General features: G+C 44.0%; 1 protein-coding gene and 1 long non-coding RNA gene across 2 annotated transcripts in view; one reads left to right on the top strand and one right to left on the bottom strand.

The window, feature by feature from the left end:
- Window positions 1-11,460, top strand: part of STOM (stomatin) — a 28,310-nt gene extending 16,850 nt beyond the window's left edge. Inside the window, exons 5-7 of the mRNA XM_082402296.1 lie at window positions 1,871-2,074; window positions 3,056-3,190; window positions 9,381-11,460. Of these exons, the coding sequence (XP_082258422.1) occupies window positions 1,871-2,074; window positions 3,056-3,190; window positions 9,381-9,575 (534 nt within the window). The 3' untranslated portion in view covers window positions 9,576-11,460. The remainder of the gene's footprint in view (window positions 1-1,870; window positions 2,075-3,055; window positions 3,191-9,380) is intronic.
- On the bottom strand, window positions 4,538-9,407 carry LOC309633454. The gene is made up of 2 exons (XR_014247537.1): window positions 9,314-9,407; window positions 4,538-9,134 (listed from the first exon to the last, which is right to left on the bottom strand). It is a non-coding gene; the product is annotated as an uncharacterized lncRNA (long non-coding RNA).
- Window positions 11,461-16,034: the final 4,574 nt, after the last annotated feature.

Below are 16,034 nucleotides of genomic sequence, written 5' to 3'. Positions count from 1 at the left end.
AAATGATACACATTTTCCCATCACATCATAGGAAAAGATTAATTTTCACACAAGATGGTAATATACTGTGTATCTATTTACAAATCCCCCACTTCTCTTCCAGGTTAGAAGTATTTTTAGGTTACTAAAAAAAAAGGATTACTGCTTTGATGCCTTGCAGAACTAAACTGCTACGTATTATCATTGTTTTTATTACTTTCCACGTACATAGCTCTTTACACTCTCAAAAGGGCTTCGTTTCCAAACATCTTCTTCTTTGACCTTCAGAGAAATTTGCATAGACTTGGGCCTCATTATTAGCCCCATCTCACAAATGAGGAATCGCTCAGTCAGTCTAAAGGCCTTGCTGGAGGTCACCGAGGGAGGTGCCGGCAGAGCTGAAACTATAGTTGGGGTCTCCTGACTCTCTCACTCCCATTCTTCATCCCTCACTGTATTCCTGGGACCACGTTTCAGTCCCATTCATCTCTTGTTTACTGACTACCTGCTGTGTGTCAAGCGCTCTGCCAGTGCTAGAGATACAAAGACAGACTGCCCTCAGGAAGTTCATAGTCTAACAGAGAAGTGATGATGTAGATAAATCATGTCACTGCAGTGAAGGGGCAAAGGAAAGAGTGTTTATCTCTGCCGAGTGAATCAGGGAAGTTCCATAGAGAAGAGGACACTTGAGCTGTGTCTTAAATGATGAGTAAGGACGCTCCAGCCTGAAGCCGTGGGGGAAAGAGAAGGGAGGACGTGCAAGCAGAGGGCCACCTGCAGAAAGGCCTGGGGCATGGAACATGGTGCAGGTGGGGACCTGCGTGTCATCTAGCATAGAGTGTGTGCAGGAGTGGGGAGGAATGAAGCCAGAGGGCAGATGTCAAAGGGCTTTACACCAAGGCAAGGACTTTGCCCTTGAATGTGATAGGAAGCAGTGATGCATTGTGTCCTGTTGAGCATTTTTATGTAGCGTGCTGTAAATATACTTCCACCTTGACCTCACCCTACGAAAACAGTTCCGTTCACTTTTTGTTCTAGTAACACTCTGCTACTTACAGTTCATCAAACCTCAGCTCCCCAGTACCTCTGTTCCTTTCACACATTATTCTCTCTGCCCTGAATACTCTTTCACTCTATCCTCAGAAAATATTTACTTCCTTTTCCAAGACTTAGTTCATGTATCACCTCTGCCACCTAAAGCTGTCCATCCTTTGTCCCTTAGAGCTTCCCTTGATTCCTCAACCTCTTTGAAAGTGGGAACCAAGTTTTTTCATACCTTTATCCCTGGAACATAGCACAGTGCCTGCTGCTAACTGCTACTAGGTCTCAGTATTTGTTAAGTGATCAAATGAAGGAATGGAATTAATAAATAAATGAATGTACTTTGTTAAAATTTTATAGACATAGTTAACATTCTGAAGCTTTGCTCTCTTCATCCCTTTGGGCTGCTGTAACAAACCACCATAGACTAGGTGGCTTATAAACAACAGAAGTGTATTGCTCACGGTTCTGGAGGCTGAGAAGTGTGAGATCAAGGCACCAGCGGATTTGGTGTCTGATGAGGGCCTGCTTCCACTGTCTTTTCATTGTGTCCTCACATGGTAGAAGCGGGGAGGGATCTCTCTGGGGCCTCCTTTCTAAGGGCACTAATCCCATTCACGAGGGGTTCACCCTCATGACCTAATCACCTCCCAAAGGCCCACCTCCAAACACCAACACACTGGGGATTGGGTTTCAACATGGATTTGGAGGAACACAAACATTTAGTCAATAGCACTTACTAAAGACAATCAGCTAGTGTTTTAAGGTGTTCTGTCACATAACATTCCTTACAGTTTTATTCAAGAAAGAGGTGGTTGACAGTTGTAAAATTGCTTCCTTTGTGTTGCAGATCCTCACTAAGGATTCAGTGACAATTAGTGTGGACGGCGTGGTCTACTACCGTGTCCAGAACGCTACCCTGGCTGTGGCGAACATCACCAACGCTGACTCAGCAACCCGTCTTTTGGCACAAACGACTCTGAGGAACGTCCTGGGCACCAAGAACCTTTCCCAGATCCTCTCCGACAGGGAAGAAATTGCACACAACATGCAGGTGAGGAGTGCACCAGTGCTGCAACTCACCAGAAGTTGGAAAATAAAGCAAAGGGTCAATGGGTGTTTGAGAACTTTTCATCAAGTCAAGTTGGGGAATCACCGGCCTTTTTTTCTTTGTAGAAAAGTTTTCCCAAACTTGATGGAAGGGTATTTTTTTCACATAATTAGCTCATGGGTTAATAACACTCCGATGTGTGCGTTGTTTTTTAATTCCCTCCAGTGTGTATTTTTTTTTCCCAGAATTAGTGTTAACCTTTTTCTTTAGCATAATAGTTCAGAGGCCGTTCTGCAAGATAGCGCAGGTGTAGTTAAAGCCATATTCTGTGCGAGTCCCGTGACTGCCTTTGCAACTCTTGCGCTTTCCAGTCTTGTTTATGTAACAGATGATGAATCAAACCTGACTTGTTCAAAAAAGATCAAGTACTATAAATCTGAACTGTTATTATTTGTATAGACTTCACTGTGTGTGAAATCTCTGGTCTTACTCGATGCCCACAACAACCATATGAAATAGAATAGAATGATTTCGTTCCTACCGTTGTAAAGGGAGGATACTGAAGCACAAAGAAATAACGTGGCTCACACAGAGTCACATTGGCTCAGGAGTGTGCTGGCCACCTGTTTTTATAAGTGAAGTTTTATTGGAATACAGCCACACCCATTGATTAATGTACTACCCATGGCTGCTTTTGACCTGCAAGGGTAGGGTTAGTTGCAACAGAGACTGAAAATAAACCATCACTATCTGACCCTTTTAGGAAACGTTTGCCAGCCCACGTTAGCTTATTAGTTAACAGAATCAGGATCCACTCCCCAGTAACCCAGCCTCCCGCTTCAGCCTCCCTGCCTGCATGGATGACTGATCTCTCTGCAACCCTCCACCAGTGCCTTACCCGCTCCAAATCCCAATGAACAGAGCTACCTTAGGCCACTGGGCAGGGGCTGAACATTTCCAGCTTGCCTTCTGTCTTCCTAACAGACTACTCTGGACGATGCCACTGATGACTGGGGAATAAAGGTGGAACGAGTGGAAATTAAGGACGTGAAGCTCCCCGTGCAGCTCCAGAGAGCCATGGCTGCCGAAGCAGAGGCATCCCGGGAGGCCCGAGCCAAGGTAACCTTTTTTTTTTTGTAGCCCTTTTGTTTTTCCTGTTGAGTTTTCTTTTTTAGTTACACAAAGTAAAACGTGTTTGTTGTAAAAAAATTGAAACGATCCTGAAGTAGTGAAGATGAAGGCTCTCCCCATCACTTTAAATTGTATTTCCCCCAGAGGCCAGCACTCTTAACAGCTTAGCGTACATACTTGAAGATTTCCATTTGGGGTTTATTTGACTAGGTTAGTAGTCCACTGGCTTGTTTGGTTTACAAAAGTGGGATCATACAATACATAACTGTTCTTCACCTTGGTTTTTTCACTTAACAGTATCTCCTGGGAATAGCAGTACACAGAGAGCTACCTCGTTCTCATTGCACATCCCATACATTATTCTCCCAGTGCCCTATTAAGGACACATTAACAGTTCTGACTTCAGAGCAGACGGGCAATTTCATCAGTTTGCTTACCACTCCTTCCTTCCTTATTTTTGTCTTCTGTTTCATTCTCTGTCTTTTCCCAGGTTCTTCTTCCTTCTTACTGTTTCCTCTTCCTTTCTCTCCTCTTCTCTTTTTTTCACTTCTCTTTTTTTCACTTCTCTTTCTTTGATGTCTGCTTTTTTTCCCCCCCTCTTTTTTTTAATCATTATCCCTGCCTATGTCTTAACCCTATGTGGGTACGTGACCCCCATGGGAGGTGCTGGGGGAATATTTGTGAACCTGGAAAAGAGGATCTATTGAGATGATAGTGCATAAGGATACAGGGATATCTCACCAAACCCAAGGGTAGGAAGTAGAGTCAAGCCTCACCAGAATTGGAGCCAGAGACCAGAAAGCAGCCTCAGGGGAGGCAGGCATTCCATATCCTGGGCCACGTCTCGCTGCAGACAGCTGGAGGGGGAGAATGTCTGACTCTCAAGTGCACGTCTCCCCAATTGAACGCTAAAGGAGACACACCAGCCCCGATTCCAAATTCACAGCTGAGTGATTCTTTTCAGTCCAACTTCACTCAAAGATCCTAATAAGGTCCCACAGCCCCTTACCTATGAATGGGTGGAGGAAGAGGGATAGTTTTCATAGGAGTGGTTGCTGTGGATGTGACAGATCTCCCAGGATACCAGGAGCGAACCAATTTGTTGCCGTTAGAAAACAGTAGTAACTGGTGATAATTGGCTAACCACAGAACCCTGCCCTTCTGTTAGGATGCCCTGTAAGCCACAGATTGGTCACTATAATTTTTTAGCCAGCACCAAATAGAATAGTAGCTCATTTGACACACTGCATCCAGAATTTTCGACTAACCAGGATTTTTAGATTTTCCTAATGTGTTCATTGATGCTTGTGATGACACTACAACACCCTCAAGTACTTTCTCTCCAAACCATCATATTTTATTTAGAAGATTAAATTACATTTGTGTTAATGATATTAAATATGCCCCACTATAATTTAGTTATTTGGAAGATTAGGAATCGCTTTTACCTAGAATATGTCATTAACCAAAAGCCCCATTTCCAAATCATGTTGAATAATAGAATTTATCATACATAGAATACGTAGAGTATCGGAGCCTGAAGGGTCCTTAGGGATTATCTTCTGAAGGTGACAAATACCTGGCCCAGAGGCTGCCACTCCACCCTCCGGCTCCCAGGCCATTAATTAACCACAGCACTGTCTTCCCCTGAGCTTGACTTGACCTTAGAACCGTGCTGAAGCACTCCAGGTGACAACCTGCAACTGCTTGGAATTGGCCCTAAACATGAAACTTATTTGCCATCTCACTCTTTAGATGAAAACATCAAAGCCCAGAAAAGTTATGTGTTTCCTTGAAAAGCACACGGTTGATTAGTGACCATGGAGATTAGAATTTCTTCTGCTCCTCGCTGCCTCCTCTGGGACTTTCCAGGACGGACCGAGTCTCTTCTACCAGCATTCTCACCAGTTAGGAAAGAGAGCTCCTGACTTCCCTTTCTAACAATAAGAAGAGATAAAGGAAGCCGGTTAGAATTCTGAATTACTGTGCTCTCACTTGGGTGAGGCTGTCTTTAAGGTTGCGGTTAACACGCAGAATCACAATGAGTCTCATCCTTCCATAAGGTACAGTAACCCCGCAACAGCCATAAGGCCCTGTACTCAAGTTCTCAGGGAAATAGGGGTCACCGTTTCTTCAACAAATAAATTGCAGAGGAAAAGGGTGGAAGAGTCTATAGATTAAGAAACTTCAGAGAAAAATTCCTCAAGTTAATTGGCCATCGGGGAAATGCAAATGCAAGTCACAAGCAGATGCCACACTAACCATCCACCAGAATGGCTTAAAAAAAGAAAAAAGAAAGCAAAAGATCCAAGTGTGGGTGAGGGAGGAGGTCTTGTTGGTGAGAATATAGATCGGAACAACCACTCTGGAAAACTGTCAGTCTGTATGTATCTGCGAGGAATGCACGTGTTTGTTTACCAAAGGGCACGTGCTGGAGTGTTCACTCCAGTACTCCAGCAGCACTTTGTAATTACCCCCGACTGGCAACTACCCACATATCCATTCCTAGCTGGATGGATAGATAAACATGGTTGATTCATACGAAGGTGTACTGCACAGCAAAGAGAATGAACGTGTAAGTGCTCATAGGCGTAATTGTGAGAGAAAGGTCACAAAAGAGGACAGATTCTCCTGAACGTGTTATGATATGTTAGGGGGACCTCTTTTTAAAGTTTTCAGACCAACTCTTAATGACTGGAAATGGAATGTCTTCCGTGCTTGCAAATTCTCCCTTATTTCCTTTTTCACGGTTCTCAGAAAAGTGCCTGGCATGTGCTTTCGGGCTCCTATCTCTGGGGCTACTCATCTAATAATGGAGAGGGTGGGGTGCAAGAATGCAGGTCACCTTTCTTGGCGCTTCCCTCAGAGCAGCCCCCCTGGGTCACAGGAGGAGACAGCAGGACCGCCCACGTACCTGAAAATGCCAGCTTTCGACACGACGGTCTGTAAATATGAAGTGCCAATTGACAGGGGACTACTGCACTTTTTGCAGAAGGCGCACACACCCACGGGTAGCTTGCGTTGCTTCCTAACGTCCTACCCACAGTGCCCTCCTGGCCTGTATTAGACGCAGCCTGTGGTATTGTGTTCACCTCTTGGGCAGCCCACTCGGAGTAGCTTTTCTATTAACAAAATGTGAGACGGCCGGGTGGGTCTGGCTTCCCAGCCAAGAGATGGTGTATTGATTGGTAGTGGGAGATGAGCTATCTTTGCAGTCGGTCCATGTCCAGACAGAAAAAAGGACCTAACTGGACATCTGAGATGACATGGAAAGAAAATCAGAGCCTGCCATTCTCGTGGCAGGGTCGGCTTGTGCGTTCTCTCCAGTGTTTGCCTGGGAGGACAGTTCCTGGCTTCCCTTTCAGTATGGCTGGCACTGGCCCCTTCTCACACATCTAGTAGGGCATAATGGTTTGCCTTGATAAATTAAGGTTTTTATCGTCTAATCTGGGTTCCATCTCCCAGTAAGTATCCCCTGTCTCACCGAATGCACCGCAATCCAGGAACCTGGACTCAGCCTCTGTCCCCCTCTGGTCCCGTCCCAGTCCGCCCCACACTGTTGAGTCTCCCTCCTGAGCAGCGCCCCAGTCCGTTTCCTCCTCCATCCCCACTGCCGGTGACTGGCACCAAATCACTCTGAAAGCTGTCCCTCTCGGTCTTTTCTCTTATTGATGCTCAGACATCTGTCGGAATGTTTGCTCAAACTAGATCTGATGAGGGTTCCCATCGCCTCTGGGATGAAGACGAACACCCGAGCTTGTGCTGCCCTTCCTACCCCGCCCCATTCCCCCCCAACACCTTCCCACCTTGTCCCATTCGTCTCCCACCTTCCCATCCTGCCTCATTCATCCCCTACCTTCCCTTCTTCCCCAGAGTGCTCATCCCCTTACAGGGTCCTGGAATACACCAGCTTTTTTACACCTCAGTACCTTTTCATGTGTTCTGCCTGAAATATTCTTTCTCATCTTAATCCAAACAGCAAGGCTTTCATCCTGTAATGTTCAGCTTCTTCTGTAACCTCACCACTTCACCTTCTGCAAAAATTTCTTTCTTCTCAGTGCCGGCATTTGTACATGTCTCTGTCAGCGTTTGTCACACTGGAATGAAATGACCTGCTTCCAGTCTGTCTCCCCTACTTGGCCAGGAGCTGAGGGAGGCGGGGGAGTTCCCCCTCTATCCCTAGCCCCTCACAGGGCTTGACACCTGGGAGGCCCCCAACGTTTACTGTATACGTGAATGAAATTGTACTGGTCGTAAGACCATTGCTTTTAATTCTGATATTCACAGCAGTGTTAAGAACCATTAATATTTTGAGATCCCTGTGAGAACAACCTAACTACCCTTTTAGTCTTGAGGATTATGGTATCTTTACACCTCTTCTCCTAGGATTATGAATTAGAAGTAACTGCCTTGATTTGGCTTCTGAATCTTTTAGGAATTAGAGCATAAGCGGATCCAAAAATTAGGTCTTGACTTGTCGCTTGCCCTTCCTACATAATTAGCCTCCGTTTATACACTCAACATATAATAGACCTTCTCTGTCTTCCTCACAATGGTCCCATGAGGTAGGTGCTATCCCATTTTAAGAATAAGAAACTGAGGCTCAGAATGTTAAATACAGTAAGTCCCCTACATACAAACCTTCAAGTTACGTACCTTCAAGTTGCGAACTTTCAAAGATGCAAACGTGCGTTCGCGTGTCCAGTCACATAAGTTAGTTCACGTGTCTGGGTTACATTGTCGTGTGCGTGCATCCTCTACAAGTGGTTGTGCTTTTGTGTACCTTACAGTACTTTATAGAGTACAGTAGTACAGTATCTTTATCTAGGATGTCCGGAAGCAAGTGTAGAAGCAGCGGTATGTAGCCAACTGTGTTAGTTGGGTACCTAGGCTAACTTTGTTGGACTTACGAACAAATTGGACTTACGAACGTGCTCTCAGAGCGGAACTCGTTCGTTTGTGGGAGACTTACTGTAACCTTTCTGAGGACATTCAGCTAGGAAGGGTTAGGTTTGCAATTTGAGCTTGAGACCATCCAAACTCCAAAGCCCCTGCCCTCCCCACCACTCCAGTGATCTTCAAACTTTTTGCTCATGTAACCCCTCAAAGAATTTAGAAAAACTCTACGTCCCATCTCACATTTTAAATAGACATGTAAAATTTTTCATTTTGAATGTATATACTTGTCAAGCATATAAGTCCTGGCATGTTTTAAATATTGACATTTTAAAATGAAACTGTTAACATCATTCTTTTAAATGTATCCAGTGAAATTTCGATAACGTAATGATTTCATCCTCTGTTTTATAGAATGATGAAAGAATAAGTTCTTTTAGCAATTAGGAATTTTTCATTTTTTCTTTTTCTCCTTGAACTTATATTTCCATTCCAACTCCCCCCCAGTCTTTTCCTAATATAATGTATTTTGTCATGAATTATTTTCTCACCCTTCTGGAACACATTTAGTATATAAGTTAAAATATTTTTAAAATTTCTCTGACTACAAGCAAGGGTCTCAATGAGATGAATGAGGAATGAATTCATGTCTTTGTAGATGGCTGTTACTTATTGCTAGAATAAGACAAGATTCAGCATCAATTCTACTTTTCATTTTTACAGGTATAAGGAGTAAGAAACCTTATTTATATAAATAAGTAGATGGAATTGGAAGGGTTTTTTTAAGTAACTTTATACAATTCTTAGCACTCCCTCTGAATTTACGTGCTAAAAAATCCTACAGTGATCTTTCATCAAAAAATATTTTTAATTATCCATTCATCCGCTTGCAGTACAATAAGGTCCTCTTCCCTTTCTTTGAAATCAAAGAATTGGAAATCCATCTGACTTGCAAAAGGCTTTGTATCCAGTCATTGGGGTCATTCACTTTCTCAGCCCCTACACAGTATTCTGAATTGTCCCCTTGTTTGGTGCACTAGAAATGGGAGAAAGGCAATAAATAGTAAAAGAGGATGTCTTGACCTCAGGCACATATTCAGGCAAATCAGTTACAGGAAAAAGAACATACAGGAACTGAGTCTGGAAATTGATTTCCTTAGAACTATTCTGGCCGACTCCCAGGAAGGCTTTGTGTACCACCTGAGCTAGACATACCCCGGTTTGAACTGCTCAGCACCCGCCGTGTTCTCTGGTTTGACTTCTCCTTGCCACTGTTCTGTAGGTCATTGCAGCTGAGGGAGAAATGAATGCATCCAGGGCTCTGAAAGAAGCCGCCATGGTCATCACCGAATCTCCTGCCGCCCTTCAGCTCCGGTACCTTCAGACACTGACCACCATTGCTGCTGAGAAAAACTCGACCATCGTCTTCCCTCTGCCCATAGATATGCTGCAAGGCGTCATAGGGGCAAAACAGTGAGCCATGTAGGCCGATGCAGAGATGAGCTCTTCCCTCCTAAGGATGAAGTGAGGACCAAACCAGCCTCTAACCCATAAGGAGGGAATAGGGCGGGAACCTTGACTTTCCTCCCTCCCTTCCTTTTTCCGTATGTTGAGTGTGATGTTCTTAGAACGTGTAGTGCTCCTAGCCACAGATGAAGGTTGTTGGCTTGTAAATACTACGTGAGAGTATGATTTATGTAAGATAATCTCTCACTCTAAAATACTTAAAAGTTCATATTTTTAGATTGTTATGCGATAGGTTAAATCCATCTTCTTTCGAATTTCATTGAGTCATTCTGTGCCCTCTATCAGCAGCCAGGCCAAAAGTAGGAAGGTAGACTATCATCCCCACCTGACATCCTGGCTGGACAAATGTTTTGCAGAGAACAGTGACCTCGGGCTACAACCAGCTTCTCTGGGCCACATGTGCCTTACCTCCGGGGAATCTCAGTTAAGGAAATTTTCCTAACATCAGTTTACCTTCTAAACTCAAACCGCCCCACCCACACTCCCGATGTTGCAAAATAATCCTTACTTGAGAGTAGACATTTTCTTGCCAGTACCTGTTAGCACTGGAGAAAAAGGTGAAGATTAAGGAAAATGATTACCCTAACTCTTGAAAGACTTCTAAATCCATTGCTATAGAGGTCCTTTTAAAATAATGTGGGTGGTTTTTTCTTTTAACTTCTTTGAGCCCCTTTATGAGTAAATGATTCCTCTGTGGTCTGTCTTTCAAACCAGCTAAATACTTGTCACAAAAGTGCTTTTTTTCTTACTTTTGCCTATTTTCATATATCAGGTTCTAAATAGTTTTGATTTTTTAAAATAAAATTTTCTCTAAGCTCTATAAACCATTGTTTGTATACCCATTTGAATAGCTTAAGGGACTAGTACTTTAAAAAAATATATCTTCAGAAAACCCTTATATTTTACTGTCTGCATGCTATCGACTCGTGTACACTGTGAGCTATCTTGGTTACCATTCATTAAGTAGTAGAAGGAATTCATAGTCTCTCGGGCACACAATATCCAAGGAGCTTGGGAAGATCCTCTCAAACTTAGCATATCTATATAGGTGTAGATCTTTTTTATTTCCCTGGTGATTTTTTTTTTTCTGTCATATATGGCGATGCTGAAGGAGGAAGTGGTCAGACCTGAACCACCACTGCTGTAATATTAAGAAGCACCTTCCCGTTTCACAAATGCCTGTGAAGCCAAGTAATCTGGCATTCTTCTATTGGTCTGGAAAGCCGCCTGGTGACATTTGTACCACTTCCTCTTTGAAGCTCTGAGTTCACCTAGAAAAGTCTTAAGAATAGCAGCTTCCTTACCCAAAGCTGCCCTTCATATCTGTCCTTAGCTGGGTCATGGGTCACTCTGTCAAACCCCAGCCTCCGAGAGTCCCCTCCCCAACAGCCCATTTCTAAGGTTATTTTACAAAACCTTGAACCACCATGGATCCAGGTGCCTGGCTGAGTTCATTAGATATACAATATACAGAGCATTTTGGCTTGGAACTCAAGCTGCATTTATATTTTGAATTTTTAAATAATGATTTTCTCTCTTTTGTGAGGTGGTTCACCCTTGACCACTGAGGACCAGGAGACAACCACATTTCCTGGCTGAAAACCTCTTGTCAGACTTAGAGGTTCAATGCTTTCTGTTCCTTGAGTCTATCTCCAGATACCGAACAACCTTCGCTCTTCTGCCTTGTGGATTCATAGTCCAAAAGGTTGGAATTAAATTGCCTGGGAGGGAGGAGGCATAGAAGGAGCTCTAGGATGACAGTGTTAGTACGAGAGTTTTTTCCAGGTGGCCTCCCTTTCCAGTGCTGTACATAATAAAGTGTGCACTTTTACTAATTTTCTTTGGGTGAGAGAAATTTTCTTTGGGTGAGTCTGTTTCTGCCTGCATTTCGCGTATGTGGATTTCGTTTTTCAGAAGTGGCACATCAGTTCCTCCAGTCCTGGACTAGCCGCTTTGGCTTCTGTGTGCTTTTCCTGGGCCAGAGGAGGAGGAGAGGCCGTGGTCCATCTGCCGTCTCTCATGTCTTGGCTCCCTCTGGTGCACCTGCCTGCAGTTTCCCTGGGGAGTTTGAGATCGATGAATCCTTGGCTGGGCTCATTTCTCTTTGCCTTAATCCAAACAGGACAGGACCTCACTTCTTGCTGTCACCCAGCTAATCACACTGGCATACCCCCTACTTAAAAAGAGAAATAAATGATATAAAACTAATGGGTGTTACCTGCCACAGTCAACCTTCAAAGAACCATCTTGAATTAATGGCTACCGCTTGTGAAGCATTAGGTACATACATTCTATCATTTTATCTTCAAAACAACTTGATGAGGGACTTCCCTGGCGGTCCAGTGATTAAGGCTTTGTCCTCCAATGCAGGGGGTGCAGGTTCATTCCCTGGTCAGGGAGCTAAGAGCCCACATACCTCAGGGCCAAAAAACCAAAACATAAAACAGAAGCAATATTGTAACAAATTCAATAAAGACTTTAAAAATGGTCCACATCAAAAAAAAACTTAAAAAAAAAAAGGACTTCCCTGGTAGCACAGTGGTTAAGAATCCGCCTGCCAATGCCGGGGACACGGGTTCGAGCCCTGGTCTGGGAAGACCCCACACGCTGCGGAGAAACTAAGCCCGTGCGCCACAGCTACTGAGCCTGTGCTCTAGAGCCCACAAGCCACAACTACTGAGCCCAAGCGCCACAACTACTGAAGCCTACGCGCCTAGAGCCTGTCCTCCACAACAAGAGAAACCACCGCGATGAGAAGCCCACGCACCGCAACGAAGAGTAGCCCCTGCTCCCCGCAACTAGAGAAAGCCCGTGTGCAGCAATGAAGACCCAATGCAGCCAAATAAATAAATAAATTAAAATGTTTATAAAAAAAGAAACAGCTTGATGAGACACATTTTTAGCCATTTTATCGATGAGGACCCTGGGGCTCAAAGGTTAAAAGTTACCCAAAGTCACATGGGTAGTAAGGAGCGGACTCGGGATTTGAACATGGATCTAACGCCAAAGACTCCTAAGTTGTCTGAATGTATCCTGGCGAGGCAGTGCCTGCATCCTCCACTTTCATATACACACCACCACCCACAGTCTTTTTATGTGTAGATAACTTTTCAAGACTGTCAAGGTTCATTTGACTAGTGAAACTTGGCATTCATACCCAAGCAGGCCTTAAACTCTAGTTTTGGACCATCAGATCTAGGCTTCGGTCCAAATGAAGGAAGTAGATTGGGTGTTGGTAACCACATTGTTAGAACACACTGGCCTGAGTGGGAGGAAACCAGGGTTCCATGGATCTTTGAAGCTTCGTGGCCTTTTAAACTATATTATCTCTGTGAGCTTCACCACGCTGGGCTTCACAAGGTTACTAGCTAGTAAAGAACCACCTGTTTCCAAACTTCTTTTTAGCAGCAACCCCCTTTTTTCTATTTCCAAAGGAAACTATAAAGTAAAAGGTTTAAAATGCCTCTTATCAGGATAAATTCTTAAGTTCACATTTATAACATTTACTTAATGTCAATCGAGACTGTTTTGAAAAAAATTAATCGGAGTTACAAAAGGCAATTACAGCCTTAAATTAGGCTCTACATTCAATTTCTCCATTTTATTTCGTCTGTGATATTTGTTACCACTTTAAAAACGGAATTTGAATCAAACATTTGTAAAATCACTGAAGCACCTCATAGAATTCTACAGACCCCAGTTTAAAAATCACTGCTCTTGATGCTTTTCCCACTGCACCCTTGAACGTGTAAGGTGACCTCAGATAGGTCATACTCCTTTCTGAGCCTCATTTTCCTCACCTGTAAAATAAGAAGTTGAGTTCCACCTGTTTGGGTCTCAGACCTTTAGAGAAAGTGTTGGAAGCTATAAGCACAAATTTGTACACAACTTTAAGAGATGCACTGACCCCACCACCATGCCTGTCCAAAGACTCGAGAACCATTGGACTAGATAGATGATCTTTAAGATCTTTCCTAATTTCAGCAGCTCTGGGCTCAGATCAGGCTGGGATTTGCCTAAATGAGTCACACTTGCGAATAGGATGCAGCCCTTTTCAATCCACCCTATAGCCAGAGTTTGTTGACAAAGGAAATTGAAACGACTAACAGATTTCAGGAAGCTCTAGAAATTTAGTAACCATAATGGAGGCTGGGAATCTTCCCACAAAGATTCTGAAAAAAAAACAGGCTGGAAATTAAGCCCTCTGAAAATTACTAGACGTCATAAAACTGTAAGGAACCATTACTGTTCATTATTATTTTTAGCATCTGACTCCAAAAAAGTCTCCCACAAAATGGCTGTCTACCCAGTGTCCATTTACCCGCTTCCTCCTTCCTAGGAACCATGACTTTAGGTTTCTCCCTATTAGAGCTCTTATCTCAGGGGAAGAGGAATCCAATCCCAGCTCCTGTCATGAATTTAACTGGCCTATTGATAATTCTATCCCCCAGCCCATGATTTGGTCAAGAATGGTCATGTAACCCCATACGGGCTCTTGAGATCTGAGGAGAGGTTTTCTGTGGACTGGGGGATAGTTCCTCCTCCCTTTTCTGGGAGAACGTCTCAAAACAATCCTTTATCTTTTCCTTTGGGCATTGCCATGCATGGGTGTGACAGACAGGACTCCTACAGGTATTTCACTACCAGATCGGGAGTGGCAGAGCCAAGAGAATCAACAAGAAACCCAGACAGACCCAATGGGTTTAGTCAACCAAGATGGCCCCCTAAACTCTGCACTACCATTTATGAGAGCATATAAGTGTGCTTATGGTTTAATTTGATTTAAGTTGGTTTTCCACTGCTTATAGCCAAAAATATCCTATCTGATCCAGGGTGTAGTGGGTCTTTCCCTCCATGGTTATGTACTAAGTCCTGCTGTGGACTAGGTTCTTTGGTTTTACCAAATAATAATAATAACATCGTTACCATTTTTGAGCATTTACTATGTGCCAGGTATTGTATTAAGCATAATCTCGTAAAAGTCGTAGTTGGGTAGGCTCTGTTCTTATTCCCATTTTGCAGCTAAGGAAGCTACAAAGAAGTAAGATTACACTGCTGATTAGTGGTGTAGCTAGAATTTGAACCCAGGTCTGACTTCAAAGCCCCACTTTCAACCCCTATATTGTACCACTTCCAGTTAGGTACTATATGAATACAATATTACCATTTTGCAGGTGGGGAAGCTGAGGCTCACAGAAATTTTCTGTCCTATCCCTAGTGCCCTGCACACGGCCTGGCATAAATATATATCTGTTGAACTGAATTGTCCAAGATAGGATGCAGGATCCAAGCCCAGACCAACCTCTTTCCAAGAGATGCCCCCTGGGCACCTGTCATGGCATTTCGCAATGACTTCTCCACTGTAGACGATGGAATCCAACGTCTCTCAAAAACCGTTAGGAAGGGGCTTCCCTGGTGGCGCAGTGGTTGAGAATCTGCCTGCCAATGCAGGGGACACGGGTTCGAGCCCTGGTCTGGGAAGATCCCACATGCCGCGGAGCAACTGGGCCCGTGAGCCACAACTACTGAGCCTGCGTGTCTGGAGCCTGTGCTCCACAACAAGAGAGGCCGCGATAGTGAGAGGCCCGCGCACCACGATGAAGAGTGGCCCACGCTTGCCACAACTAGAGAAAGCCCTCGCACAGAAACGAAGACCCAACACAGCCAAAAATAAATTAATTAATTTAAAAAATAATAATTAAAAAAATGTGCAGTGAAAAAAAAACAAAAAACAAAAAAACTGCTGATCCCAACCCCACTTCACACCAATTAAAAAACAATTTCTAGGCATGAGGCCCAGGCACTGGGTTTAAAAAAAAAAAAAAAAACCGTTAGGAAGAGAAAAATATGTGGTTGAAGTGATAGTGTTCCTGACTCATTATTTTGTCTTTGAGAGAAAAAAATATGGAGTCCAAGCAACTCCATTGCCTCAGGCAACTTCCTTTCTCAGAGTAGGCAGACCTCTCCCTCTGAAGCCACAGACACTAATTAACCGAAATTGGCCAATAAACTGCCTTGAATGCCAAAAAATGGAAATGAAGAATGCATGGCAGGTTCACCTGCCTTTGATCTTCCACAGCGAGCTGGCTCTGTCTAGACAAGCCTCCACCTTCCTCTAGCGAAGGCCCTACAAGCTCCAGGTGGTAAAGGCTGCCTTTGTTCCAGAACTTTGCATTTGTCAAGTTGATAGCTTTGACCATGAAAGTGGCCCTTTGGAGTAGAGGTAGGCATTACAAGATCAAGTTCAAACCCCTCAGCGTGGCATTTGAGGCCCTCCGTGAACTCTCGGCTTCCCCACCTTCTGCTCCAGCCCCCTGGGCTGCTGTCTGTCCCTGAGTACAACATTCTCCCTCAGAGCTCCATCTCTGTATAGCTCCATACCCTGCCTGAGATGACCTGACTCCCGCCC

This window comes from Balaenoptera borealis (assembly GCF_965194805.1).
Source record: "Balaenoptera borealis genome assembly, chromosome: 8".
Lineage (NCBI taxonomy): Eukaryota > Metazoa > Chordata > Mammalia > Artiodactyla > Balaenopteridae > Balaenoptera > Balaenoptera borealis.
The sequence above is the reverse complement of the archived record's forward strand: the minus strand, read 5'-3'. Positions and strand labels throughout refer to the sequence as shown.